This window comes from Euwallacea similis, chromosome 22 (genome assembly GCF_039881205.1).
Source record: "Euwallacea similis isolate ESF13 chromosome 22, ESF131.1, whole genome shotgun sequence".
Classification (NCBI taxonomy): domain Eukaryota; kingdom Metazoa; phylum Arthropoda; class Insecta; order Coleoptera; family Curculionidae; genus Euwallacea; species Euwallacea similis.
In genome coordinates, this window is record NC_089630.1 from 126963 (window position 1) to 153715 (window position 26753).

Below are 26753 nucleotides of genomic sequence, written 5' to 3' on the forward strand. Positions count from 1 at the left end.
TTGTCAACTCATTTCGAGCGGTGGTGGGGGATGGAAAAGGAAAACATCAAACTTATAACGCCAAAAACAAACAGTTTGAGGAAAAGCGTTGACGGTAACAGTTCGTTAAACCAAAATGAAGGGCAGTTTTAAAGTGGGTGATTTAGTTTGGTATGTAGCTGAAATCATATACTATGAATTTAATGGTTTATTATATTAATTTGTGCGTTGTGATTTACAGGGCGCGGATAAAAAACCACCCGGTTTCCGTGTGGCCTTCTCGGGTAAGTTGACGATCTGTGATCTAGCGTGGTTACGTCACTGCATGGAGAGTTTTTGCCCGGATGCGCGCAAATTAATTGTGAATGCATCGTTTAGACCAATAGCAGTGGAGCTTTGGACGTAACGTAACTTGAAAAACGTATCGGGCGAGCGGCGAAAACTCTCTTTTGCTGCGCGGGTTTTGTTTTATGTCCCATAACCTCAAAAAGTAAAATTTTACAAAAAATTATCGCTTGGATAGGTTTAAGTTAATATTGCACGTCTTGGTTTAGATTGAGCCGCAGCCGGATAAGCCCAAAAAAGGACAAGTGTATGTTTTCTTTTTTGGAGCCAAACCTGAAGAGCAGTTGTAAGTAGAAAACCCATTGAAATCAACGTTTTAAGTACTTTTCCTTGACTCACAACTTTATTTATTTTATAGTGGTTGGGTAGCCAATAACGAAGTTGTCAAGTATGACAATGAATCGAAAGCTAAATTGGAGCAGGCCTCTAACAGGGCTGATTTTAAGTTGGGGGTAGAGCAAATTGAGGCTGAATATTTGAAGGCAAGTTCCATTTCATAAATCAAGCTTTCATAGTTGATGATTCATGAAAGAAAGCTCCTATCTCATCTATTGTTTTACAGTTCACCAGCTCAAATGATGAAGAGTCAGAGGAAATGGAGAATGCTGAATCTACCAAAAGAATACGTCAAGTAAGGAAATAATATTTATAGAAAATTTTATATTAGTTTTATTCAATCACAATATCTGTTAGTACAATTTGTGTGCTGAACATAATGTTATTATTTGTAGCCCACTCGAAAATTTAGCATTGAAACTGGGGAGACTTCTGCCTCTTCCCCCAGAGCTATAAAAGGCAAAAGGAAAATTCCCTTGGATTACAAAGAGAATGAAGGTCCCAAACAATATAAAATGGCAATTGTTGGGGATAGCATAAAAGATGATAGTATTTTCCCTTCAAATTCCAATTTAAATTCTGGTGACAAGCCTGTGAGTGCTTTTAATAGATCTCTGTAAAGGCCAATGTTCCAATGTGGTTGTATATTTTAGGATTTATCAATTATGGACTTTGCTGGAATATCGGATGTGCAACCATCCACTTACACCATCGGTTTCTTAGGTTTGGGTGTCATGAGCCTAGGCATGATCAACAATCTTATTCAAACTGGGCATAAAGTGAACTTGTGGAGCAGGGATAATGATAAGGTGAGTGCAAATTATACATTTATCTAACCTGAAATATTAGTTTTCCAATTACTTAGAAATGTTTAAGCACTCTACTAGATTTGTCCCCAAAAAGATATATTTTTTAGAAAATTAGAAAGGAATTAAACATTTTTTCAGGGAATAAATAAGAAATCACGGTTTTTCTTTTAGAGAGTAGATGATAATGGTAATGGTTTTTAGTACTTGGCCAAATGAAACTTTCCTATATTCGGATTAGATTTCTAAGGTTCAGTACCTGAATTGAGCTTAGTGAAAGGCAACGTGAAAGCAAATTAGGTTATAAAAACACAATAAAAACACATAAACAAATGAGAAATTTTCCTAACCCTTTTATTAAATAAGAATCACACGGTAAAAGGGGAAAATAGCCATTAACAACAGTAACTCTCATTCATCACAAAAATAGACTTCTTAGAACAACAATAGCAAACATGTTTCACGTTTGGTACCTTTAGAATATGACAATAGAAGGATTTGGGAACGACGTACTTCATTTAGTATCACACTGGAAATTTGGAAAGTGACTACAATGAATTTTGCCTAAATATTATGTTTAGTGCTTTACTATTATTAATTCTACTAAAGAGTGAACCGCGTAACTATACCTAATGCCAAAAAATTGTTGCTTAAGAATCTGGAATTAAAACTATTTAGTATCAGTCTTCCAGTGGTGAAGTAAATTAGTGCAATATGAAATTTGCACATTTTCGAAGAAAATCCTACAAAGAAGTTTCGTGATTCACTAAATTATTATCTCCCCCAGCACCAGTGTCGATCGCGTTGTTGCTTTGCCCAGAAATGTCCTTAAAGTCCTTTGAGATCAGTTCCTCTTCCTCCGCAACTACCACAGACACACTCACTAAGTCCTCCTTACAAGGACTGTCTGGGTTAATATAAGCATCTTTTGAGGTGGAAGGACACTCCAAAATAGGCATCATTGGTCTGTTTTCGATGTAGTTGATGTGCACCCCGGCCAAAACATCTTCTTCTGGAGACATGACTTTCGACCCCAAAGACCTTTCAGTGGGAGTGTAATAAAGTGACAACCGACTTTGAGTCAAGTTCTCTCCCTCATCCGCAATTTCGTCCAAATTACTCAGTTTCTCAATCTTTGATTTGATGTAAAAGTCGACGCTTTCCATATCGCTGGGATCGAAAACAAGACTTTCTGCCCGGCCGCAGGTACCTGCGCGACAATTCTCGAAATAGAGACTCGGCAGGTTTTCTAACACTTTATTTAGGGTTTGTTGTTGGTATTTATAAGTCTCGCGCAACTGCACCACCTTATGGGCACTGAATTTGCGGATTTTGTTGCGTTGAAACACGTAGTTTTCTCGCACCCAATTCAGTTGTCCCGTTGAGTAATCGCGCACTTTGCGCACTTGATCGCAATATTGTCCCCGTAAAGTGGAAAGGTGCTGACTGCCTATATCGCGGAAGTCTTTAAGGTGCTTAGTTTGGGATTGATAGCTATTTTGGATCCACTCCACCTGCTGGGTGCAGTTATCCTTAATTCGAGCCACTTGTTGGGTGTAATTGTCGCGTAATTTTTCCAACTGCTGGGACTTGTAACGCTCGATGTTGTCTAGCATGGTGTAGATTTGTCGAGCTCTAGGGGAGACACGGTCTCGTTTGCAAAAACTACAGAAGTTGTTTAGGATGCCGAACCTGAAATGGGAATTTAACGTAAAACAAAATTTAGTGCACGAGTTCTTCATAAACAAATGTATGATTACTCACTTGTTGAGGATGTAGCGTAGGAACTGAATAATAAGAGTAAGCCCTAGGAAACCGGCGGCACTTTGGGAACCCACAATAAGACTTACTATCCTGATGTGGTTCCAGTCAGTTGGATCAATATGTAAAAGTACGTCTTCAGTATGATTTGCCACAGGGTTACTAGCGTAACAATAGTAACGACCGCAGTCGCTACGCGTTACATTGCGAATCCACAGAGTTCCATTATCCAGAATCTACGAAAATGTAAAATATATGAAAAACGTGTCTCTTCTGGAACTAAATTCCAGAAATTACCTGGATTCTAGGGGGAATCACCCTTAAAGGCGTCATGAAGGAGTCATGAGAGTGTGGATGCTTGTGAAAAACATCCGGAATTGATGCGTCTGGATTCCAATGGAACACCTCCCTCTTGGGTGTAATCCATGTGATGGAAGGCGGAGGATATGCCGAATATCTAGATTTAAAGAAATTAAATTGCTTTCGAATTGCATATGATAATTATTAATGAAATAATATCCGAAGAAGTGTAAATGTCAATTAAATCGTTTAAAATTGCACTAAATATATTTTAAACGTTAAAATTTATATCTGCAATAATAAGTGACAAAGTGCATTTACTTGTGGTCTTTTAATATTGCAATAAAATGCTATTAATGTCCTTTAAGTCTAAAAAACCTTGAGATTCATGTTTGCGTGGGACGGCTTTCCCCTAAGGGACGTCGAACCCTTAATAAACGTAGGCGGAACTCGGTTCGCTGTAAAATACCTTTGAAGGGCATTCTCAAGTTGTAAAAATAGAATGGTGAAAAAACTGTTATAAATAATATGACCACATTTAGGGTTAAGTACTGACTTCATTTGTTTTCACGGAAACCAGAACGGTTTCTTCAAATTTGTAGTTGCAATTAACGGCACTAAACAGTCTCACCTGCATTCTAAGAGGGCATCGGATTTGAGCCTATAAAGCCTAGTAGGAGTTTTGTAGACAATTTGAGGCCTGGTGCAGTTCAAATGGCGCAACGTAGGCAGCATGTCGTTGGGATAAGCATCGGGGCCGCAGGTTAATTCAGACATGGACACATTGGCCCTTCTTGCATCTGCCCAATCCGCGAACCAGTACATGCGACAATCGCACGCCCATAGATTACCCGCCATATTTAGACGGTACAGCCTGCAAGATTGTGCATTATTGGCAAACCTGATGCAACCCTAATGGCAAACCTTGTTAAATTGGCAATGCTGTAGGGCAAGAAAGTCAGTGCATTTCCGCTGATGTCTAGTTGCTCCAACAGCGGAGTGTCAGCAAAAACAAAGTTTTCCACTGCTTTCAATCTCTTGTTATTTTTTAGAGATAAATTGCGCAATTGAGGCACTCCCAGTAACTCAGAATTGTGGATTTCCTCGATGCTGGTGTTATCCAGACTCAAAGAAAGCAAATGCGGACTGAAGTGCATCAGCCCGAATGTTAATTGAGTGAACTTATTCCCGCTTAAGTTTAACTCAACAAGATTTCTCAATCCACGAAAAGTGCCGCTGGCCAAATCAGTCAAGGGATTGTCAGCCAGGTTCAGGTACTCGAGTTTGTGAAGGGAGTCGAACAAGCCTTGCGCTATATGGCGAAGAGAATTACGGCCCAGATCCAGTTTTCTGAGTTCGGTGAGGTCTGCCAAGGCATTGGAAGTCAACTTCGATATTCTATTGCTGTTCAAACGCAGGATTTCGATGTATTTGTTAAACTTGAAGAAATGGTCGAGGAAGGTAGCTAAGTAATTGTGGCTCAGGTCCAATTCCGTCATGTGTTCCATGGCAAATACCTTTAGATTCGTTTGAGCAAGTTTTCCCTTTGAAAAAAAAAAAAATCACCTGAAAAGGAAGCGCCTGCAAATGGTTGTGGCTTAAGCTGAGCGTCCTCAACTTCTGATTCTGGAACACGTATCTTGGCAGATCACTAATTCGATTGAATGACAGATTCATGTGCACCAAACCGGTGAAATTGAGGAACTGGTAATTCTCTAGGTCGCTGATGATATTCTGGCTCAGATCTAAAGTCCTCAGACCTTGTGGATGAAGTAAGCACTCTTTCAAATGGGCCAAATCTATGAAATGGTAGATTGGTGTATTAAAAATGCACAAAAAAAATGGAGCTGGAAAGTCTTTGAATAAATATACTAAGAAGTGCGTCACTCACCGCTCTTAATCCATTGAAAGTGCCTCACAAACGTCAAATCTACCGGCCCTTCACTGACGTTTGTGAACTCCAAGTGGGTGACCTCATTAGGTAGGTTGAGACCCTGCGCAGGACGATCGACGCAGCGCAACAGGGCAGGTTTGACGAACTCGCACCCGGATGAAGCGGCGATGGTGGCGCCATGGCGCGTATGCATCGACGTGGAAGTGACAGTAATGGAGAGAAGAATGGCCCATGCTAAGAGATGGCGCCGCTGGGTAAACGACGCCACCATGCCGGCGCATGTCAGCCGGCCCAATAGAGGCATGGTAGCAAGATCATCGTCTTCAGGACGCTACTGCATGAAAAATGATGAAGTTGAATCATGTATTCGCCCCTAGGCGATTGTAGTAACTATTGACGTTGCCAGAATTCCTGTTTATGGGACACAGTCCAAGGAAACGGTATAATAAATTGATAGTAGTAACACTGGGTTATTTGATAAAATCGTCGATAGTTCGAAGGTCAGGTGATGTAATGTAATGACGAGCTTATCGGGCATTTTCTGCTTCTCTTTTAGTATTATTCGCTTTCAATTAATTCATGAACTGCTTCATAAATTTTTGTGGTGTTTATGTAATATTTATATGATGCAATGAACCCAGTTGGTGACTCAAGAAGTTTTCGAAAAAAAAACGACTTGTGTGTGCACACCTTTCTTCCAGGAAGCATTTGGATTCATTCCAGAATTTTGCGTAAAACCTTTATTTGTACCTTTCCTCTCCTTCCAAGGATTACACTCAATAAAAGCCTTTCACTTAACATTATCGATTCCGCGTTAAGCAATAAATAAATACGAATTTGAAGTCAAGGTTAGCAGGACGTAGTGATACAGCCTGAAGCCCCGCGAAAATTTTGCATGTAATCCGTCTGAAAATAACCTCTCAGATGTTGTTTGGTGAGTAACTCTGCCCACTGGGGTCATGACGAGTTTTCTCATTCATGACACATAATTCTTCCATGGTAATGCGGCCCTTGAAGGGCGCTGATTAATTGAGAAAGGTCAAGCAGGTCGTAACTGCGTCGGCATGTAATGAATAATTGTCGTTGAGTGGTAAATATTTTGCTAATCAAAACTATTGTAATTGGCGAGTTGTTGTAACCGATTGTGTAACCGAGTTAGAAACGGTTTCGTCTAGTTCTGTTGCTAATAATTGAATGGTTGCAAAAGAAAATTGTAATGCAGGGAAGCGGGCAAAGGCTGGCGGTTTGCTGTAACTTATTGTGGTAACATGTACGGTTCATATATGAAATGTTTTTGGGGTTCTAATAGTCGATGGAACTTTCACTTTTCATAACTAAAAATATTGATTTATAGTTAAAATTAAGGACAATAGCTTTGTTTCTCAAGTAAAAACTTTCAAACCAAACCAATTTCTCCGGTTCAGTCCTAATCTGCTTTCCGTTTTAACATTCCAGTAAAACTATGTATATCTAAGCATTTCGCTTAAGAATGTGATGAAGTTATAAATGGTCTATATGTAGGTCTATAAGTGATAAACCCAATAGGATTAAACTGAAAACTAATACTCCTGTGTCCACATATGGGGTTCCATATGTCTCTAGCGAGAAATGAATTCGGGATTTTTATATTGTTTACCTAAACATTAGCCGAGATATTCCCATTTTGTCCGAACGGGTAAACAGAATAATTAAAAACATTTTGCGTCTCAAGAATATTAATTTCTGGCACATGACTGATAAGAGGAAGCCTCGCTGTTTATGCTTCATGTGATATAAACTTAATTAATACCAGGTATCTAATTACGTGGCAGTTTAGGAAAAAATGAAAAGGTCCTTGATTAATTGTCCTATTAAGTTTACTTGGACTTTAAGTTACAGGTACAGAAATTGATTAAAACTAGTGATAATCACTGATTAAGTTTGAAAAAACCTAAACGTGCAGGTGTAATAAGTATAAAGTCATATAATGCTTAATTGTTAATTAAGTACTGGTTTGGATTGAGGTCATCCGAAACAGTGGCGAAAAAAGAACATGCCTATATGTGCGCAAAAATAATTTAAATCGTCATATTGAATTTTGAAAAAATCCGCCATCTTGAAATAATTTTTCTCTTACCTCCATCTTTAATTTTATTGATACTGTCTTAGGTTTCCTCTTTTCCGCCATATTGGATTTTAATTTTCTTATCGCTATCGTGGATATATTTTTTTCTGATCAACCTAACTTCCAAGTTTCATGCAGCTGCCACTAATTAAAAAACATTTATCACATCGTACAGAATACAAACAATAGTCAGTAATCTTCATTGTTTTGTTAGTAATCAGCGAATATTTTGAATAATTAATTGCATTATTATTATTATTTTTCCATTTTCCCCTTATAAACATGAACCAGTTTAATTTCCATCTAAACTGTCTTAAAAGTCGTGTTAAAGCAAGGTTATCATCCCGTGGCGAATTCGCCACTCCGGTTATATCATATCGTAGTCGAGAGAAAAAGCTGTTTGGTGAACACTAACCTAAACCAGATCGTCCAGCGCACACGGAAATTTAGTCCATTTTATCGCAAGATCATCCCAGTGCACAGCTGCCGTTTTCTTACGTCACTTGTTGTCAATGAAAACCCAGACAAAACACAATCGCCAATGGCGGAAAATGGTGAAAATTACCGAGGAAAAAGGTCGACGTGCTCACACGGCGTTTCACATCACCACACGGCCTACCACGGTCTCCTTTGACTACAGCTGTTTTGCGTTTCGCCGATCGGCCGATGCGCAGCAGCACCGGGCGAGTCCCATTCTGATCGATTGTCGCCCGAAGTGAGTGCATCGTTGTCAAGTTGAGCGTTTAAGATTACATTCTCATATTTGACACCGATCCACAACGACGATAAAAAAATATCATTTTGACGTTTTCATTGGACGATTTTACTTTCCACTGTCTAAGTTAGCACTTGTTGTCGGCATGCAGCATTGTTATTTAGACGTCATTTCCGGAGAGAAATTCACTTCCCTTTAAGCGTGACCATTTTTACAGACGCTTTGTCAAAAGGATTACAAACAAGATGGCGTTAAAATATTGGAAACCTAATAGGGCGGCAAAAGCTTAAAGTCGAAAAGATTTAGTAGCTGGGAAATAATACAAACAAATATTGACAACTTTAATTCAAAGTATCGGCCATTTCTGAAGAATGGCGGTAGGTGATTTTGATTTTTTTTCTCAACAAACAATTGTTGTTTTAGTGTCATAAATTGAAGGAAAAAGCCGATGAAATCGAGGAAGGAAGAGTGAACGTGTGCGTAGCCCCGTGCGATGTTATGAAGGAATCAGACATCGTCTTCAATTGCTCCTCTGATCCTGAGTCTGCAAAGAAGGTCTGGTTTTCTTCAATTACTTTCTTCTGAAATGAAATTTATTTTTTTCGATATAGAACGTTTTCAACAACTGCGGAGTGATCCATGAAAACGAGACGTTGGATGGAAAAGGTTTCGTTGAAATGACCGGAATAGATCCTCAGACTTCAATCAAGATCAGCGAAGCGATTCACGACAAGGGTGGCAGGTGAGTAACCATGATTCAATAACAAATTCCACAGAGAAAAAATATTTTTAGATATCTGGAAGCGCAGCTTCAAGGAAGCAGGGATGAATCAGTTGCAGGCACCCTGGTTATTTTAACCGCCGGTGATAACAGCCTGTTTATGGATTGCCAAAGCTGTTTTCAGGCTATTGGCAAATCTTCTCTTTTTTTAGGGGATGTAGGTGTGGCCAGCAAGGTCTACTTAATCTTGCAGCTGATGCAGGGTATGTACAAGAAGCTGGCGAATAAATCTTCTTGGTTTTTAAGTGGATGTTATACAGGAATTTCTTTGGTTGGCTTGGCCGAAGGGCTGGTTCTGGCGGATCGTTGTGGAATATCCGGGAAGGATATCATGAATATTTTCAATATGACTAATATGGCGTCGCCGTATCTTACCAAGAAGGCGAATAAGATTGTGGGCAAAGATTTCAAGCAGGTATGTAATGGTTTTAGGTTTTAGTTCACAAACTAAAAAACAAAAGACCACTATAAATCAGTCTAAGCTTTTGAAGACGTTTTGTAGACATCGTGAAATTGAATTTCCATGGTTTCTATTGCTTTAGAAATAGTGCTGGAATAAATACTTTTGAATCCAATCCGAAATATTCCTCAACTGAAGTTGAAACGCCCATTTTCCCTCATCTGCATCATAGTTTTCGTCGCAACCCAATGCAAGTAAATTCTGATCTTTAACAAGTACTTTAAAGTAGGTGTTCATCACTAGACTTAATTCAATCAACATCAAACACATTCCTTTGACTCTCTCTAAGACACTATTGAGATTCCATATAATTATTAGAACAGTTTTTTGACTTCTAGCTACAGCCCCGCATCGTTTGGTCCACAAATCGCGTTTTCAGGATTTTTCTGCGTCTCCATGTATAGTCTGACATTCATTTTAAAACTATTTAGATTGTTCAGCTGGCTTGGCATCTTGAAACAACCATTCGAACTACCTTAACGATTAGGACACAATGTCTGTCTCTTCTGTAGCATTATTGAGATTGTGCCGCCAGGACCTGATGCTTTTATCGACTGAATTGCAGTCTTGGCACTATTTTTCCAGGAAAATAAATGTTTAGGAGCAGTTCTAAGGTTTCTTCCTAATCGGCAGTCCATATCCTGTTCTGTTTTTTATTGTTTCTAAATCTATTTTTGAAGAACTGCTGCCGGATAGTACTTTTTCTGCATCTTAGTTCCATTTTAAACTTAACAGATCTCGGTATTTGGTTGTCCGGTGGAATGCCTTTGTTTACAACCCCAGTGAAAAATATTAATCTAATAATCACCGAACCAAATATTTAAATTTTATGAGATTTTCTATTGTGGTTTTGTTCGATTTAGGTGGAACAATCTATTAAAAACATGCAAAAGGACATACGTCTCGCCCTGGGCATGTCCGACGACCTGATGCAGCCCTTAATGCTGGCCTCGGCGGCTAATGAAGTGTTCAAACATTCGCGCAAATTGGGCTACGACGACCACGACTGCTCCTGTATTTATATGAAAGCTAGGTATTGATTTATCATCATTTTTTATTGCGACACTTCGATATAGCATTTTAAGTTTCAGTTAGTTGTTAAGGAAATTGTGTTGGAAGGTAAAAAACATGAAAGTGTTGTGCAGATTCACAGAAGGGTTATGACGAGTAATCATTTTAAAAAACCTCAAGCAGGCGTTAAAATATCATATCTCTACACATAAGTACATATGTTACAATATCATAAGAATGTCTTGGATCAGTTCATCTCTTATCCATTATCACTAGTTGATTTTTGATAAATAGTAAATGGCTAAATCAACGTCCTACATTTACAGTTTACCACCAAATGCGAGGTTTTTTTGTAATGATCACACGACAAGAAAAAGAATTGTTAGTTTTAGTAATTTGAAAGATGACTGATTTATGTTTGTTTAAACGGTATTCAGCAATCGAGTTCCGAGTTGATAAAGCGCAGAAAATCCCTTATATGTAATCTGCCTAGTGGAAAAATACACTGAAAGAGTGAGAGATGAGAGACTACACGGTAAAATTTCCAAGGCAATTTTCCGTAAGCATAGTCGATTTTTTTAAAAATATACTAATCATATAAGTTTTCAAATTTATAATTTAGATTTTATAAGAGTAATTTTCTCATTGTCGCGTTATTTGTCTTATTTAATCCAGCCCAATCACCAATGCATGGTACAGTCGTGTGGAAGATTAGAGACAAGTATTCCGAAAAAAATATTTTATTTGACGTATTAAGGATTTTTATTTAAACCTTCACAATTTCCTTAAAAATTCCAAACTTTGAGTAATTCCAATATCCTTATTCATAAATATTATCCTTTTTTAAAAATGTTATATGTACATAATTTGTCCACTCTCGTAGTTTTTGTGTTCGTGACACGACGCCATGATGCATAGCCACTTCGAGCGTTCACGGAAAATCTCGATAGTTCGGGTTCGACCAATTTCACCAATGGTATATTCAATAACTATCGATTTCTTATTTAAAAAAATCTATTAAAATACCAACTGAAATATTAATAGACTCCTTCATATGGTACCCGTTTTCGGCAAATTTGTCTCAGAAAACTATTTCCTATTGTTAGTTTCGACATAGTTCGAAACGATTCAAAATTTTAAAAATTAGTTATTTAGTTGTTCTGAAATATCGGCCTCTCGGTTGGTACTAATTTTCTCGCCATTCAACGCGACTGAAATTGGATAATCTCTCGGCGTCAGTCATCGAGATTCGATAATTTCTTCCAATCAATCTCCGACTCCATGGATGGCGACGGGTAAAGAGTCGAAAAGCGAAAGGAAACCCAAGAACGGGCATCAAGAGCGCGAATTCTTCGGCAACAAGAAATCGGGGCCCGTCACTCAGTGTTCGTGGGGCCGTGCCAAGGACACGGTTTTAGCGACGGTACGGGCCTGTAAACCACTGCCGCGTAGACAATAACCGATTATCTAAAATTCCGGTCGTTTCTGCATTCAAAATTCTCCACTAATTCGGTCTCTCGTGTGTTAGTGCGCGTGCGCCTCCGAAGTAGCTGCGGTAATAGCATTTCCGGATTAGACAATGGTGCGGTGATAATGCCCTTATTTTGGATTTCGTTTTGGCAAATGCTCTGCAACCCCTTCAAGTGAGAGATGCATGGCAACGCTGCAGCGTGCATTTGTTTTATAATCCCTTCCGGAAGCTGTTTGTTATTGGCTTTGTCAGAACAATGTTGCCATGTATTTGTTCCAACTTTATCAATTTTGCCAAATTGACCTTTATCATTATTATTGTTTCTTTATCAGGTATTCACCTTCCGAATAAATTTCGTAAGGCACAGATTAGAATATGGGCCTTTTTAATGATTTTTGCCTTATTTTTGCCCTTATATTAGCGATGAAGATATACTGGAAGCCAAATGAAAAGTGCGCACTTTGAGTGATAGAGAAGACTATTTGCGGTGAAGGAATATCAAAGTCGGTTTACTACATATGTGTCGCTTAAAGAACAGAATAAGCCTCCTTATTTGGATATTTGTGAGGATTTTAAAGGCGAGGACACCATGATCAGACCGTCCATCCATAAGAATCCCCTATTGAAGGCAAACAGATCCAGGTAAGTCATGATTAATTGATACGGAGTAAAGTGGTGGTGTTGCGTGTATTACAGATAAAAGTAAGGCATTTTAAAGAAAACATGGCCGTCCTATTGCGGCTGTGCGGTTTTAGTAGTATTAATTACGACAAAATGTGAAAGTTGTTAGCCGGAGCACAACAACATAACTGCGCGATTGGATTTTATTCACCTATTCGACTAAAATATGCGGGTTTTCTTTCGACTACTTTTACCGTTTGTCGAGTACGTCTTCGTTTTTTTTTTTTGAGGTTTTGAAGGAAGGTCTTTCAGTAGTCATAAAGGCCGAATGGGAAACCCGAAATTAACGTGGTCGAGTTTCGATTATTAAAAAGTAATGAAAAATGCATTATACTTCTGAAAAAAGTTTAAGCGTCAGTTTTATTAAGTACATAGAATTGAAATTGACCGCGGGCAATGGCATTTTTCGCATACTTAACGATTGTTTGACCTTTAATCGGTGCTACCTAACAATATGTATAACGACCTTGCCCGCATTATATTGGCCGTTGGCACCAATAAAATTTGCTTCTGCTCAAAAACCATATTTTTATGTCTATATACAAGTAGCAGCATAGAAAGAAGGTCCCTAAAACTATTTTTTGAAAGTGTCAATTTTTACCATGAGTTTTCAGATTTTGAGTATCTATATCTCGGGAATTCGATCATAATTACTTCAAAAAGACGTGAAATTAATTGCCTCTTCAAGCTCTACAAGCCTGCGAAACCTGGGTTGTCATATCTTGTTTAGTTTCCAACAAATAGGGAAGAAAATCGTCATTATTGGACACTTATATGCATCTAACAAACCCTATTTGCGAGATTGTTTTTTTATTTTCAAGATTTTACGAAAAACCCGTCGATATTTGTGTGATTTTGAAAGTATTGCTTCCAGAATAAACTATCCCGAACTGCATTTTCAGGCCTGAGTACCTCAATTGAGGCATTCAGGATCATTCAGGTTTCATCAGTCTCAAAAATAATAATAAAATTATATAGCCCACGCATCCACCAGTTAAAAAAAAACATATCACCCACGTACTGCTCTAACGAAAAACCCAACTATCGAAGTCAAGTGAATACCAAATATTATCTCGCATTAGTTGAAAAGGGACCGATATATCGCCATACCAATAATCGGAGTAGGCATTTAGCTCCATTGCGAAACTGACATTAAGTACGTTTGTCTCAGATAACAAAACGTCATTCGAAAACCATTTTTCTAGTCTCGGCCATGAGCATGGACCAGTTTTCTCAACTCAAGAATTCCCTAGCAATTTATTTGCTAAAAGCACAACTTTCTATTTAAAAAATCTATCAATCTAGTAATCATTCGGAACCAATCGTGTCGCCCTCTGTGTACAAGCTGGGCTACCACGGCGGAGCTCCGATTCCTTAGCCGCACTCACTAGACCTGCCATTCGGTTATTTAGTGCAAGATATTGAACCCATTGCGAGGTTATTCTTTTAGTGTTACGTTTCGTGATTTTTTTTATCGTATTTTCGAGCCAAAAGTTAGCCCTAGCCGAAATTAGACAACAAGGTTTCGGGTCATGTCCGAGATATCGTGAATCGGCCCCCAGGATCCGTCCATTTCGCGAAAAAAGGGGAAGACGGTTGCTGTCGAGGCGAAGTGAAATCTCAATGCGAACCAGCCGTGTTGCTTCCCTGCAGTTGTATTTTGATAAAATTATGTCGTCGGTGGTCGAGTGATCGGGTTAGGGCCGTTTGTGCCCGTTTAGGACGCCTAAAAAGTGCCGTGTCTGCGGGGAAAAATCGTCCATATTTGCCAGAGATGTCTCGTTATTTATAGACAAAAGACGGTCGTGTGTCGTCAACCAGCAAAATGCATTCCAATGGAGCATGATTTCGCTGAAAGCTGAAGAATTAAATGAAGAAACCACCTTGGTAAGAACAAACATGAGGGCTAAGAGAGTTAATTATTCTGTGGGAGTCTCTGTATTTTCTCCCTAATGTTAAATGTAATAGTGTCATTAGGGTGATTAAGGTGATAGATATCAGTGTCTTCTTTGCACCCTAAATGGTTAACCCTTGTACCCCCCCCCCCCCCCTTTTTTTTGAGGTTTGTATTAACAGGCTTTATGTAGCATAAGGTTTACTTACAAGATGTGTAAAGATGTCTGTAAAGTATATTTTCTGAATAGTAATACTTATTAAAATACAGCTCTAGCCTTGATTCTAACCCTCGAAAATGAATAGTCATGGGTAAAGTAGACTTCATTACAAAAATGCGAAACTTTTGAAAATTCCTCATTGAACTTCTTTAAAGACAGATCACTTAATTTTTGTATCCCATACCTCACGAGTAACTTGGGGGTGTACATCAAAATGACTTCTCTGTCCATTCAATTAAACTCAATTTTTGCTTTAATGTATTAAGTATTGTAGTAAGTGTTGTAACACTCCTTGATAATGACATCTAAAAGGCAAAAAGCCCTTCCCTGGTACTTGGTAACAATGCATCCTGTAATATAGTCTTTTTTTAAAATCTGAACTATCCTATTTAAATAACACATTGTTAAATTTTGTTGAATTATAACAAATATTCTCGATATATCTATATTCACACAATGTTTAGCCGATCCAGATTTCATTCACCATTCAATCTTAACAATTCCTGAGACTGATAGAAATATATAATTGTTTCCTTCAAAGGAACCTTCAAGTTAAGAAATAGATGATTATGGAAATAATGGTCTAGATACATTGATCCCAAATAATAGCCAGCTTATCCATTTGGCTGAAATTCAGCTGATAAGGGTCAATCTGATCTAGGTCACCATTTCTGAAAAGAACTGTAGATGATGTGACACACTGAGTCACAATTTAATTGTAATATTAATGCCTATTATAATCTAAATAATTGAATATCCATTCCAATTCACTGGTTTAAGGAAAGTTATTCTCAGGAATTGAAAATCTCTTCTATGATTATCTCTAGCAAGCAAGAGCAGATTCAGCCTATTACTCTTAAAAAAAAGTACTACATTTATTTCATATTAAATCCAGGTTTATCTATTAACCCTTGATATGCCATTTGTAATTATATCAAAGTGGTGATTATGTATGAGGAAAGTAGCTGTTTTGTGTTGTCAGGTCAAGTGGACCTGAGAGTGAAGCCTGCAGAAAGGTTCTGTACAATAAAGTGAAAACTTAATTTGCTATAAGTTTCCTGACCTAGTTATAAGTGGGGCATTTTCTGAATACTTAAGAAGAGAACCAACAAATATTCAATTTGATAGTAATAAACCTCCCAAGAAACATACCCCCCCTTCATTTATTTTTGTTGATACCCCTCTTTCAACTGCAATATAAGTGGTTTTACCTCAAAGTTCATGGAAATGCATCAACTCTCACTTTGATAGCATTTCAGTAAATAGGTGGAAACATTTCAGAATTCTAAGGGTTTGGGGTTAAGGTTAGTTCAAGTTGGTAGTTTAATATGAGTTAAATATAATGTGAAAGCGTTTCTTCTTGAATACAAGCTTTAGAGTTTTAACTGTGACTGAAGTATCACTTTTTGGATACAAAAAAATATTCTATTAGAAAAATCTTCTGAGATCCCTCCATCCAAGCCTGCATCTGTAAGGGATTGTGGCATTAATGAACTTGACAGGAATTTCCCTTTAAATTCAGTTTATTGTTCAAAATTTCATAGGAAGTTTGATCCAAAGTCTTAGTTTGATGGCAAACTTCTGTCAAGTTCCTTGGTGCAAGTGCCTATAAAAGAAAAAGTCTAAAATGGGAGTAAATGCTAAAGGGAATAGGAATGCCCTAGAACTTGAGGTAAATTTTCACACCTTTAAAAAGGGCCGTTTTATCATTCTCAAAAGAAACTTATTCTGTGGGGACATATACCTGAAGGAAGACAAAGAAGGGCAGAAGGGTGTAGTAAGGGTTCCTTTTATATTTTAAAAAATGTAGGAATAAAGCACCTAGTTGCATAGAATTAGTGGCTTTCTGTCTCTCAAACTCAAGTTGTAAACTGAATGTATAAAAAATCTACAGACCAGTAATTTTGCACATATTGATGTAATTTTTATTTTGCGCACATTTTAAAATTATTTTGAATCCTACAAGGTGACTCACAAAAATTGTACAACTGTCAGTTTTAACATTTTTAATGGAACCACTCAGTTTTTTTGTAATTGAATGCTGTTCAGAATTCTAGATATATTTCATGTAGCATTGCTTATGATTAAAACCTTCTAAAAGCAGGTATCCACCAGTAACTCCCTTAATTCAAGGTCTTTTAATTTTTTTAGGTGCTTCTGAAATCCTCTGAATTGTAGTAACCAATTTTTCTTAAATCTCAATATCTATTTGCTCACTTAAAACCCTGTAAGGGTTTCAATCAGGTAATACCATAAATTCAGAACCATAAAGTTTCCCTGAATTTGAAAATCGACAGGTGCAACAGCACATGTCGAAAAAAGAAAAAAGAAGAGTGTGGACCTCTGTTTTATAGAAGACCTCTTATTTAGAGGTGCCAGTACATAGAAGTTTTATGTATAAAATGAATTATTTAAGCCATCACTTTGTTATCTGTATGTAGATTAAAAAAATAATTGTGTATATTTAAATACATCTAGTTCACATTACCATAGTACCATAAAGTGGCTTGAAAGTTCGCCACATGTGAGCCCCTTATATTTTTCTTTGGAGATTCCTTGGGTGTTGTATTAAGGACAATGCATCAAAATATATATATCGTTTCTGTCAAAGCTCTTAAAGACGAAATAAGTAAGTACTGTGATAAGGCCCATTTAGCTTGAAGTAGTGTTTCATCTTTAGCAGGAGTTTTTTGATCATCCCGTACACTGCAGAACTGTAAACGGTGGTCACATCTATTAAAGTAGGCTTGGGCGAAACAATTTTTGTGCACTTTGTCCTTAATGAAAATTCAGAGAAATAAATCCAAGGGATGGGAGTTTAGCGACTTTGCCGGTCCCCTTTGGTACCATGTGTCTCCTAATCAAAAGTGGGTATAATTACGTGCCTTACAACACAAAAGTACCTTTAATCTGTTTAGAGATGACAAAACGATACAACCGAGGATATGACCTAAATAAATTATTTTGTGAATACTTGAATATCTTAAAAACTGTCAAGATCGGCTATAGGTCATGGCAATATATAGTAGCTGCGCAATGGATAAATTACACTTCTACTATATGTAAATAATATATGTATATATACCAGTAATTCCTAATTCTCATCCTAATATAAAGTCGCTTGTAATGATTTAATAAGACAGCCAAAGTACCTATTAGTACCTCTCCAGATTAAGTATTCAATGAAAATTTCACAAACTTGGTATCCTTATTTCCTATAAATTATTCATATTATTTATCATCATTGGGTATATCCTGAAACTCTTTACCACACTAAAATCACATTGCTGATGCTTAAGTCGTATCTCTGCTGATGACTGCATTTGTTCCGATTCTTTAATGAATTCATTAAGAGATTGGTTCATCTTTAACTAAACAAGGAATTTAGCGATTTCTAGATTATATCTAAGCGAGCTTCTTAACAAAGAGGACAGTTCCAATGTCCCTTATCTTATCAATTTATTTGTTAGTCATTCTTATTTGTGATAGCAAGGAGAGTAAGGTGCAATAAATCACTATCAGCTTTCCAACATTTAATTGCCGATTTTATACGCATTAATTTTTGTTTGGTTTCTAAGGACGAGTTACATAAGGGGTGAACGTTTGGTGCAGTGGAGTTTGTGAGTATGTAATTATATGCTACTCGGGTTTTTGGGAATTAAGCATTTGAAGAAATAATTGATTGATTATAGTCAAGAAAAGAGCTTCTCCAGCCCCCAAGAAAAGGCCGTTAAAAGACGTTGAACGAGGGTAATAAATTATAAAGTATGATTAAGTGCTGAAAAAAGGTTTCCTGCAATTGCCTTTCAAGCTGATTTTTGATAAAACCTTGTTTCGAGGAAATTTACTACGAGGGTTGAGTGAGTGTTAGGGTCAGATGATGGAGTCAGGATGCAGTAGTAAGACGAAAAAATGGGGTGACAGCCTTAAGGCGACGACCCTTAATCTATTTTCGTTCCTCATATTGTCTGATCGCTAAATATTTGAAAGCCATAACGCGGGGGGTTCGGTTTTTGTCAAATGCTAACCTCGTTAGCTATAAATAGTCAAACAAAAATAGCGGGACAAAAATACTTATATATCCGAGAAGTAAAATAATAAAAGGTCAGAAATTTTATGTGCAGGTTGCACTTAAGTTGACGTGAAGTTAAGGACACAGTTACCATAATTACACCTGTGGTTTCCCCATAGAGTCGATCGGATTTTTCACGTCTAAAATTGCATTTTCTGACTACTCAGGAAAGTTGTCGAGATCTGACAACAGCGCTGGCCTCAGGAAAGTGTGACGTTGCACCGGCTATCTACGTCACTCGCTGCCGCTGAACTGCTAATTGTGTAGGAAATTCGCATCGGGTTTACGTCAGAAGGTTGAACAATTATTATCTGAAAGGGCCGTTTGTTTAATTGTTTAGTGGGTCGTTGGGCGGCTTACCGCAATAGATTGATATCGCACGCACTGCGTAAAAGATTGAACGAAAAAACAACTTTGTCCTGGGGCGACAACAATAATTGTTATAAAGCGATAATAAACATGTTTGTTTATGTAAGCTAATCGGCGCAAGAGATAAAGTAACTCGTCGATCGGCCGATGCCACCACCGAAAAAGCACGTAACTCATTACTACACATTCAAATAATTATGGGTTGGTTGTGTATAGCGGCAACCGCGCGTTTGGAGGATAATTGGTTGCCAATTGTGTTAATTTTTCATCGGTTGTTTCCCGTAAACGTAGTTTGTTTATTAGACGAGGAACGTCATAGATTACGTGCAGGCAAGAAAATTCCTTTGTAACTACTCTCATTTACAATTGCACACACAAAATGGCGGTGCGAGCCACTTTTAAAATGAATTTGAAAATGACTTCAATCTTGGAGGAACAATGCATTAAATATAAAAAAATTACGAAGTGGATTTGAATCCAAGAATATTTTCAAAGGTTTCAAACAAGTGTTTACCAGAAACCAACTCACACAGACCGTTACTTGAATTGTCACTCCATCCATTCAACCTTGGTAAAAAATGGGATCGTAAAATGTTTATATCCGGCAAAATGAATATGCAAAGTTATAGGTAAAAAATGTTTAAAAACTGTTATTCATCGGTGATTGAGAAGAGGAATTTCAGAGTGTTCACGAAATTTACATATTCACCTTCCATACGTTTTTAGTTAACTGTTAAATTTTGTTTTTTCTAATAGTTTTGTTTAGGTTAATAAGGGCTTCTTTTCTGAGTCCCTAGTAAAGGGTGAACGTTGTTCTCAGTTAATCTAAATTGAGGGTAGTGTGTGCAATTCTACCCCTCTCACAACGCCTTATTGTCAATTAAAATAAAAGATTGCTACATAACAATGTCGGATAGCACGTTTCTTTTACAACATCGCCATAAAACTTAATTTATTATCCGCGCCACTGGCCGGAATTCGAGCCACTGTATTTTTCTTAGTGAATACGGAAATCTCGGCTCGATCATCGTTTTTAGCGTTGCCCAAGGACCTTCTGTGCGACGCACAAGTGATTCAAAACAATTGTTTGTTTATAGCTGGACGTGAAATTCCAGCACCACGTTAGGAAAAAATGTCAAAATATCCAACGTCGGGGCAATACATAAAACAGCATTTATTTGCGAAATGTGAGGATTTAGGTATAGGAATATGATACATCGTTTTAAAAGGAATTTAATTGTCTTTCAGTACATTTGCTAATTTACGGGATGTTATTTAACGGTTGGCGATATATTTATATATGTAAATGTTGCCTGTCTACATCACTACATTTTTCAGGGTTAAAAGTATGGAAATGAACGTATTACAAGCAAATCTGCTTTGGGGTTGTTGATTACTACAGATGGGTAGAGGTTGAAATTCGGTATAAATAACTACAAAATAAGGCAGCTAATTGAAGAAACTAAGCAAAAATGATATTTGAGCCAAAATCGACGCTTGTTTTCCATTATGTTGACTTTGACTCACGATTCAAATTATATTTATGCTCAATTTCATTCTCTATCTCTATTCGTAATAATCAATTGCATGACCGCAAAGCCGATTTGCTTGCAAATTTCCATTTTGTAATTTTATTACTTACTTTATATTCATTGTACCTACTTCTGCGTAAACGTTAAAAATTCCAAACTTAAACTTTGCTCATAGAACACAAATTTTCTATTATGGAGAGAGAATGAGAATACGTTCAAGGATTGCCGGCGCCGTATTGGTATTTTGGAAATCCGCTTGGGCCGACATTTTTTAACCGAATGTCCAGTTGCCTTGTATCACTGCAAAGAAAATTTTGGGCTCTTTCCAAGCCTTAATAAACCTCTTCAACCTCGACTCGACTGCTGAAAACTCCACTGTTTGGTACAATGCAGATATTCGGAAACCATACGAAAGCACACATCAAGACGATTTTGATTTTATCATTCGTGCAAATGCGATAATATAAATATCCTCATTGCATGCGGACTACTGCAGGGTAATGTACCAAATCGATACAATAGCGCTGCAATAATCCAAATTTACTAAGAAAATCCTAAATCTAATCCAAACCAAAAAGCGCACAGTTATTAATAACAAATTAAGCGGAAAAACATCGATGCAAATTCCAAGGATAATTCTGGCGTGGAGACGGCAACGTTGCCGGCGAGATCTTATTTTGGATTAGTCGAGGTCGGCACGATCCTTAGCACGGACAATTTTGTCATTTGCTCGTCGCAAAATGGCGTTTATGTCCTGATTAATCGGTGCGTAGACACGCGAAAACGGGTGGTTAACGCACGGGGCCGTAAAAGTGCGTGCGACATCGCCCTGACGGCGGGAAATTCAAACGCGCGCCCCCTGACGACATCGGCGGATAGATAGTGGTCGCGACGGGACGGCGACATGTTCCTATAGTGATCTCTAGTGCTATTTTCGAGTGCGAAAAGAGTATTGTCGATCAAGGTCGCGAAAAAGTTTGTTTTGCGCGATATTGTGTCGCCAAATAAAATGTGAATTCAACTTTACTCAGGTTGTGAAGGTCGCTGTGATTCAAAGTGGTTCCAACGCGGAAAATCCCCATACATAAACATTTAAGGATGTACTTGTCAATGCTCGAAACAATGGCCTAAATCGTGGATTTACCATACTACTCCTTTCTGCAACAGGTAATTCCATAACAAAAGCTGTTCCGAGTTCTATTCAGACCGTCGGTTGTACGAGTCGTAAACTTTTATGCCTCTTGCCACTTTGATTTAACACCTTGTATTATACTCAAATGGTCGTATTATGGTAATTGGGGTCTTCAAGGATTTTCGATACTTCTGGAAGGTGCGGCAACGCCGCAAAGGCAATAACAGACCTGAATCCTAATTATTGTCCATAGGGTGCTGTCAGGGGGTGAATTTGGGCTGTCCCTATCTACTGTATATTAGACCTAAGAATCCGGTAAATGCGGTGGTTTAATGTAAATTGATTACCTGCTGCAGTGTGCTTATTAGGGGCTTTAAATTATAGTTGAAAATTAGGGCGAAACCTCAAATTGCGATGCCTTTGCATAATACAAATATAGCGTTTTCGACTTAGAGGCAAAGCATTAATCCTTATCAGCCACCAATCAGACGAAATATTAGTTCCTAATGAATACGTTCAAAAATTGCAGTGTTCGTGCTTCTTTTCCCTTCCATTATTCCTCCAAAATTAAACTAAATTCATTCATTGCCTTCAGGGTCATTATTTGCCCCAAATTTCAATAAAGGTTCCTTCAAGACAAAATCTCGTTTTTAACCAGCCTTTCACTGCAATTTTCTTCAGCCAATTTCAACGGAATCCTGGTTGTTGGAGCGTCTCTATCGAGGTCTCTATACGTAGCTCTAAATGTCGGTTAATTATGTGGTTGCATGATAGAGGCAGTTTCTAGTTTTTTTTTTTTTTAGCGTCGAGCGAGACCGCCTTCGTGAGCGGGAAAGGCAGGCCCGAGCAGCACAAATGTCGGTGGTAGACCAAGAAGGGGTCTCTTTACCCCTTTTCAAGGAACCCCGTAGGGTAAGTACCATCTCCCTTTCAATCCTCATACTGAATTCGTTATATTATTTGCTCCTAGCTGAAAACTTATCCACTGGTAATTAATTACACACATTACACGTAATTAACGAGGCAGACCTTGACTCTCTGCGGCGATCGTGATCGGACATAAGACACAAACACCATTTATTTAGCATTAAAACACATTGAGCGTTTTAGTTTTAATAAAACTACTAAACATTTGTCAAACAGCCAATTAGCGTGCCCCGTGGGACAGGGTTGCCACTCTTCCATCACCTTGAACAGAGACGTTCACCCATTCTTTCAAGCAAACTTTTTGAATTATGATGTTATGTTGACAATCGCATTGTCATCGGTTGTTTGCCCAATTTGGAAGTTGCAACCATACAACTTGCTCTGTAAAAGAGTTAACTCAGTTTATAGCTAATTCGATCTTCTAGACTCATTTATAGCGCCGGAAATATGAAACATTTTCAAATCAGCTTGAAGCTGCATGTATTTACGTTAAATATTCTTTGTTAAAACTCAATTTACACCTCTTTACGTTATTGACACTTTTTAAAATTGAATTTTAACATTTGAAGAGAAATGCATTTCTGAAATATCAAAACAAATTCTGGAAAATCCGAGAATAAGTTTAAAATCACCCCCCATAGCTTAACGCCATCCTTCAAGGCATCTGTATTCATCTCTCCTTTACTTGTTGAGATTCACGTAAGTTCATCCTTATTACATTATTCATCCTACATACGAGGGACCTTTGTGATTTTCACAGAACCCAGGTGCACTACTAGTTTTAATCAGTTGCTGTGTTCAACAAGTTATTTCTGAATTGGGCAATATTTTCAATCATTTTCTCAAAAAGGCAGCGTCGTACGGGTCGAAAATTCAAGGGGTAAAAATCGATTAAAAATAGATTTTTTCGTATAAAATTCAGTTTTTGGAAAATGGTGATTGGTGATTTCCAATTTTTTCCTTTTTGTTAACCGGAGCTTAATTCATGAGTTGTTCAACGCTTCTAATAGCAGCCCATTTCGTTGCGATTTGGCGCGTGTATGGTTTCCGTTCGTTGAAATGCAAATTGCGCAGCTAATTTCTCCGCTGTTTTAATAAATTTGATAAACGGCCTGCATTTCTTAATTGTTATTCCATTTCAGCAAAAAGCACAAAAGGTTTCTATCGTTGTTGGTCGGTGCACACGAGAGTTCATTCTCCCTGGTCATTCCTTGTGTTTGGGCCACTTTCGACGTGCGCACTGTAAATGCCGTTAACGTTAACGACGATGTTAATTCCGTCAATTTCGCATCCCACTCGAACATGTTGCACCATGTAGAAGATGCATTTGTTCTCTGTCTCGTTTCTTGTCGCTTCGAGCGATTTTTTCAGGAAACCTCTTCATTTAATCATACCGAAAACTCCACGTGCTTTAGACTTGATACGTGACGTCGTGCATGAATTCCGACCGAATTCGACAAGAGCCTTTCTGGATTTTATCGGGGCGACCAACCTCTCTTGTTTGTTTCTCCTTTTTGTTTCCCAACACACTTTATGGCTCTTTCTTCGAGGTTTTTTCCTTTTCGGCGGCCTTATTAGCTACTGCCTAGAATCGGCATTGTGTATGCAACAGATGGAGATAATGAAACTTAAACTTGCGCCGATAAAAAGCTTCAAATCTTGTTTGCATGTGGCTTATTAAGCCACGACCCCCCCCCCCCCCCCTCATTGTGACTGTTGGGAATTCGAAATCGTTGGGCCCATGCCAGTCCAGTCATGCTTTCATCTCGCATTCTTCCCTATGATTCATATTTGTGTAGTTTTTTTTGTCCTCGTGGACATTGATTCGATTTTCCCAATTGAGTTCAGCACAATTTCTCGAAAAGGGAGATAATTGATTCGGACTGAAAATGGCAGCATTAAGTGAGAGACATTTAGTCATTTTCCGGCATCAGGCGGTTCAAAGGAAACTAAACCTTTTGCGTTCGAGTTAAATCTACCCCAACTACGGAATCGCTTTCCCTTTTTGGGGGACCACAATATGACGCACAAAACCCCAAATAGCTGGAAAAATACCATTCCTCGAAATATCATCGATCCGAGCATGTTAAAGGGACATCCTTGACATTTTAAAATCTCTGATTGCGGGAATTCATTTGGACTGAATAATTAATGCTATGAGGTGCTGCGATTCGTGTCAAGGTTCTTAATAAGTTGGCGTAGATAAGGTAAGGGTGGAAGGACAACGACGAGGGACGTTTGTTCCTTAAACGAGATTTAATTTTAAGTTTATCGATTTAAAACTCGATTTGTGGTGGCATGACGTAATGTTGTTTTGATTCAATATGGTCGCTGAAGGCACTGCAAGTGTCATTTGTTAAACACAGTAAAACTGTAGAGGGTGTCGTCTGCCGTCTGTCATCAATGTGGCCGCTGAGAACAAAGTCAAAATCATTGCCATCGGCGGTTATTTCGCAACACAATGTACACACCAATGTACATGAGCGTGAATAATAAAGTGACTTATTTAAGTTCGATAGTTTTGTGTTGTGATTTACGCCTTTCAATTTTGCCGCCTTCGCAAACACGCACGTCCAAAAATAACCCTGCTAAAACTATTTTTATGTTAATCCCGTTCAAATTTAATCTCCAATTTCCAAAACAAATATTGATACAAATCTCCAAATAACAATTTTTTGATATTTTTTAGCGGTTGAAAATCGTCCTCCTTGTCCTCCTCCCACGTGCCGTGGCTTCTCGGCCCCGGCTAATAATCGGCGAAGGTGAAGGCGCAAAGAGAGTAAACATAAACCCGCACTCGGAGCAGTTAAACCTCTATTATGTGATTAAACGAGTTCTAAACTCTGAAACCGTCTTTGTCGGACGGGCGGTGTTGCCGTGTTTGCGTCCCCGTCGCGCTCTATGAAGCGGAGTAGCCGACCGGAACATTAAAGATCAATACCTACTTTAACTGGTTGTGTTCGGGGAACGATGAGGTTTGACGAGGGGAGACGAGGATTTAATTTAAGTCACCAATCAGTGATGATTCAAATTAAATCCTTGGGTGTCAATTGTGAGTGACAAATTAAAATGTCATAATAAAACAAAAAAAAACAATAAGTTCATTCATTCTAACCTAAAAGCATTTACGAAATGGCGAATGCTGTCAATTGTTAATTCAATGTGTCAGTTGTCAGCTATATTAAGTGAGGTTAGTACGTCGCTATAAAGATGTGCAGAACTCTTGTGGATGTTTGTACCTTTTTAAAGAATTAAATTCGTACTGTGGTAATATGTTTGGGGGTTTTAAAGGGTCTGTTTTCCTTTTTTTTTTCTTTTGAATAAGGCTCCTTTTGAAGCGCCAAAAAGGCAAACCAATCCCTTATTAGTCCCTTTGTGGGACGTCGTGGGCCTATAAAATCCGCGAAATGCCCCGAGTAAAGTAAGCTTGGCACGTCATTTCTCGAGGCCGAATCCGCTCTCCCTGCTTTACATTTCTCGCTATACTCTCGTCTTTTCCCACCGAAAAATCGTTTGTCTCTCTTGTCAGCGTGACATGTTCTTTGAGTTTATTAGAGATGCCTGCTTTAATATGCGCCCAGATTTGCCAAGAAAGATTGATACGCAAAAGCAAACAGTGATATTTTGCAGATTTAGTGCTTTTTTTCAGTGTAGCATGAGATAACTTGAGAAACAGCGCATAACTAATAAAGTGGGGAACAGCATTTATTCTGGATACATTCATTCAACATTAATTCTCTTATTACACATACACATCAAATTAATTAATCGATATGGAATTTTCTGAGGCGTAAACGTTTACAGCCGCAAAGTTTGTATTTTCGTACCGAGTGCGACGTCTAATAATAATCTCCTTAGATCCAGATCATAAATCATAACCTCGCATTTGATCGGTAACGCATGCTGCCATCTGTAGACACCTAATTTATTTCGAACGCAATTGCTCATTATTATTCTCTAATT

The 26753-nt window shown here is 38.1% G+C and overlaps 3 protein-coding genes across 6 annotated transcripts in view; 2 read left to right on the forward strand and 1 right to left on the reverse strand.

Annotated features, from left to right (window-relative positions):
* Positions 1-21: 21 nt before the first annotated feature.
* Positions 22-11244, forward strand: LOC136416239 (uncharacterized). The gene is made up of 12 exons (XM_066401323.1): positions 22-150; positions 221-263; positions 534-610; positions 683-806; positions 887-955; positions 1056-1253; positions 1314-1469; positions 8664-8795; positions 8852-8982; positions 9034-9224; positions 9282-9436; positions 10345-11244. The coding sequence occupies exons 1-12, from the start codon at positions 116-118 to the stop codon at positions 10519-10521; spliced, it is 1488 nt and encodes a 495-aa protein (XP_066257420.1). The 5' UTR covers positions 22-115; the 3' UTR covers positions 10522-11244.
* Positions 1807-8221, reverse strand: LOC136416237 (immunoglobulin domain and leucine-rich repeat-containing protein 2). Of its 2 annotated transcripts, none has more exons than XM_066401315.1 (8): positions 8091-8221; positions 5419-5755; positions 5094-5326; positions 4452-5044; positions 4159-4401; positions 3525-3684; positions 3231-3463; positions 1807-3158 (listed from the first exon to the last, which is right to left on the reverse strand). In XM_066401315.1, the coding sequence occupies exons 2-8, from the start codon at positions 5723-5725 to the stop codon at positions 2210-2212; spliced, it is 2718 nt and encodes a 905-aa protein (XP_066257412.1). In that variant the 5' UTR covers positions 5726-5755; positions 8091-8221; the 3' UTR covers positions 1807-2209. The 2 variants fall into 2 exon arrangements, with proteins under 2 accessions (XP_066257412.1, XP_066257411.1); XM_066401314.1 differs by having other exon boundaries at positions 7941-8174.
* A 653-nt stretch (positions 11245-11897) lies between the features above and the next one.
* Positions 11898-26753, forward strand: part of lilli (lilliputian) — a 31417-nt gene continuing 16561 nt past the window's right edge. The window contains exons 1-3 of one of the 3 annotated variants that reach the window (XM_066401091.1): positions 11898-12074; positions 12385-12605; positions 22667-22775. In XM_066401091.1, coding sequence (XP_066257188.1) covers positions 12553-12605; positions 22667-22775 — 162 coding nt within the window. In that variant the 5' untranslated portion in view covers positions 11898-12074; positions 12385-12552. Of the gene's footprint in view, positions 12075-12384; positions 12606-13926; positions 14532-21411; positions 21899-22666; positions 22776-26753 lie in introns of those variants that run through there. The other 2 variants (XM_066401092.1, XM_066401093.1) reach the window with 2 other exon arrangements.

Excerpts from the sequence above, each read along its gene's own strand:
- LOC136416237 (XM_066401315.1), bottom strand. The coding sequence starts at position 5,725 with ATGCCTCTATTGGGCCGGCTGACATGCGCCGGCATGGTGGCGTCGTTT. Across the intron at positions 5,327-5,418 it reads CTTTCAATGGATTAAGAGCG|ATTTGGCCCATTTGAAAGAG; the intron begins GTGAGTGACGCA and ends ACCATTTCATAG. Across the intron at positions 3,159-3,230 it reads CTACGCTACATCCTCAACAA|GTTCGGCATCCTAAACAACT; the intron begins GTGAGTAATCAT and ends TTCCCATTTCAG.
- LOC136416239 (XM_066401323.1), top strand. The coding sequence starts at position 116 with ATGAAGGGCAGTTTTAAAGTGGGTGATTTAGTTTG. Across the intron at positions 151-220 it reads AAAGTGGGTGATTTAGTTTG|GGCGCGGATAAAAAACCACC; the intron begins GTATGTAGCTGA and ends TGTGATTTACAG. Across the intron at positions 1,254-1,313 it reads TAAATTCTGGTGACAAGCCT|GATTTATCAATTATGGACTT; the intron begins GTGAGTGCTTTT and ends TGTATATTTTAG.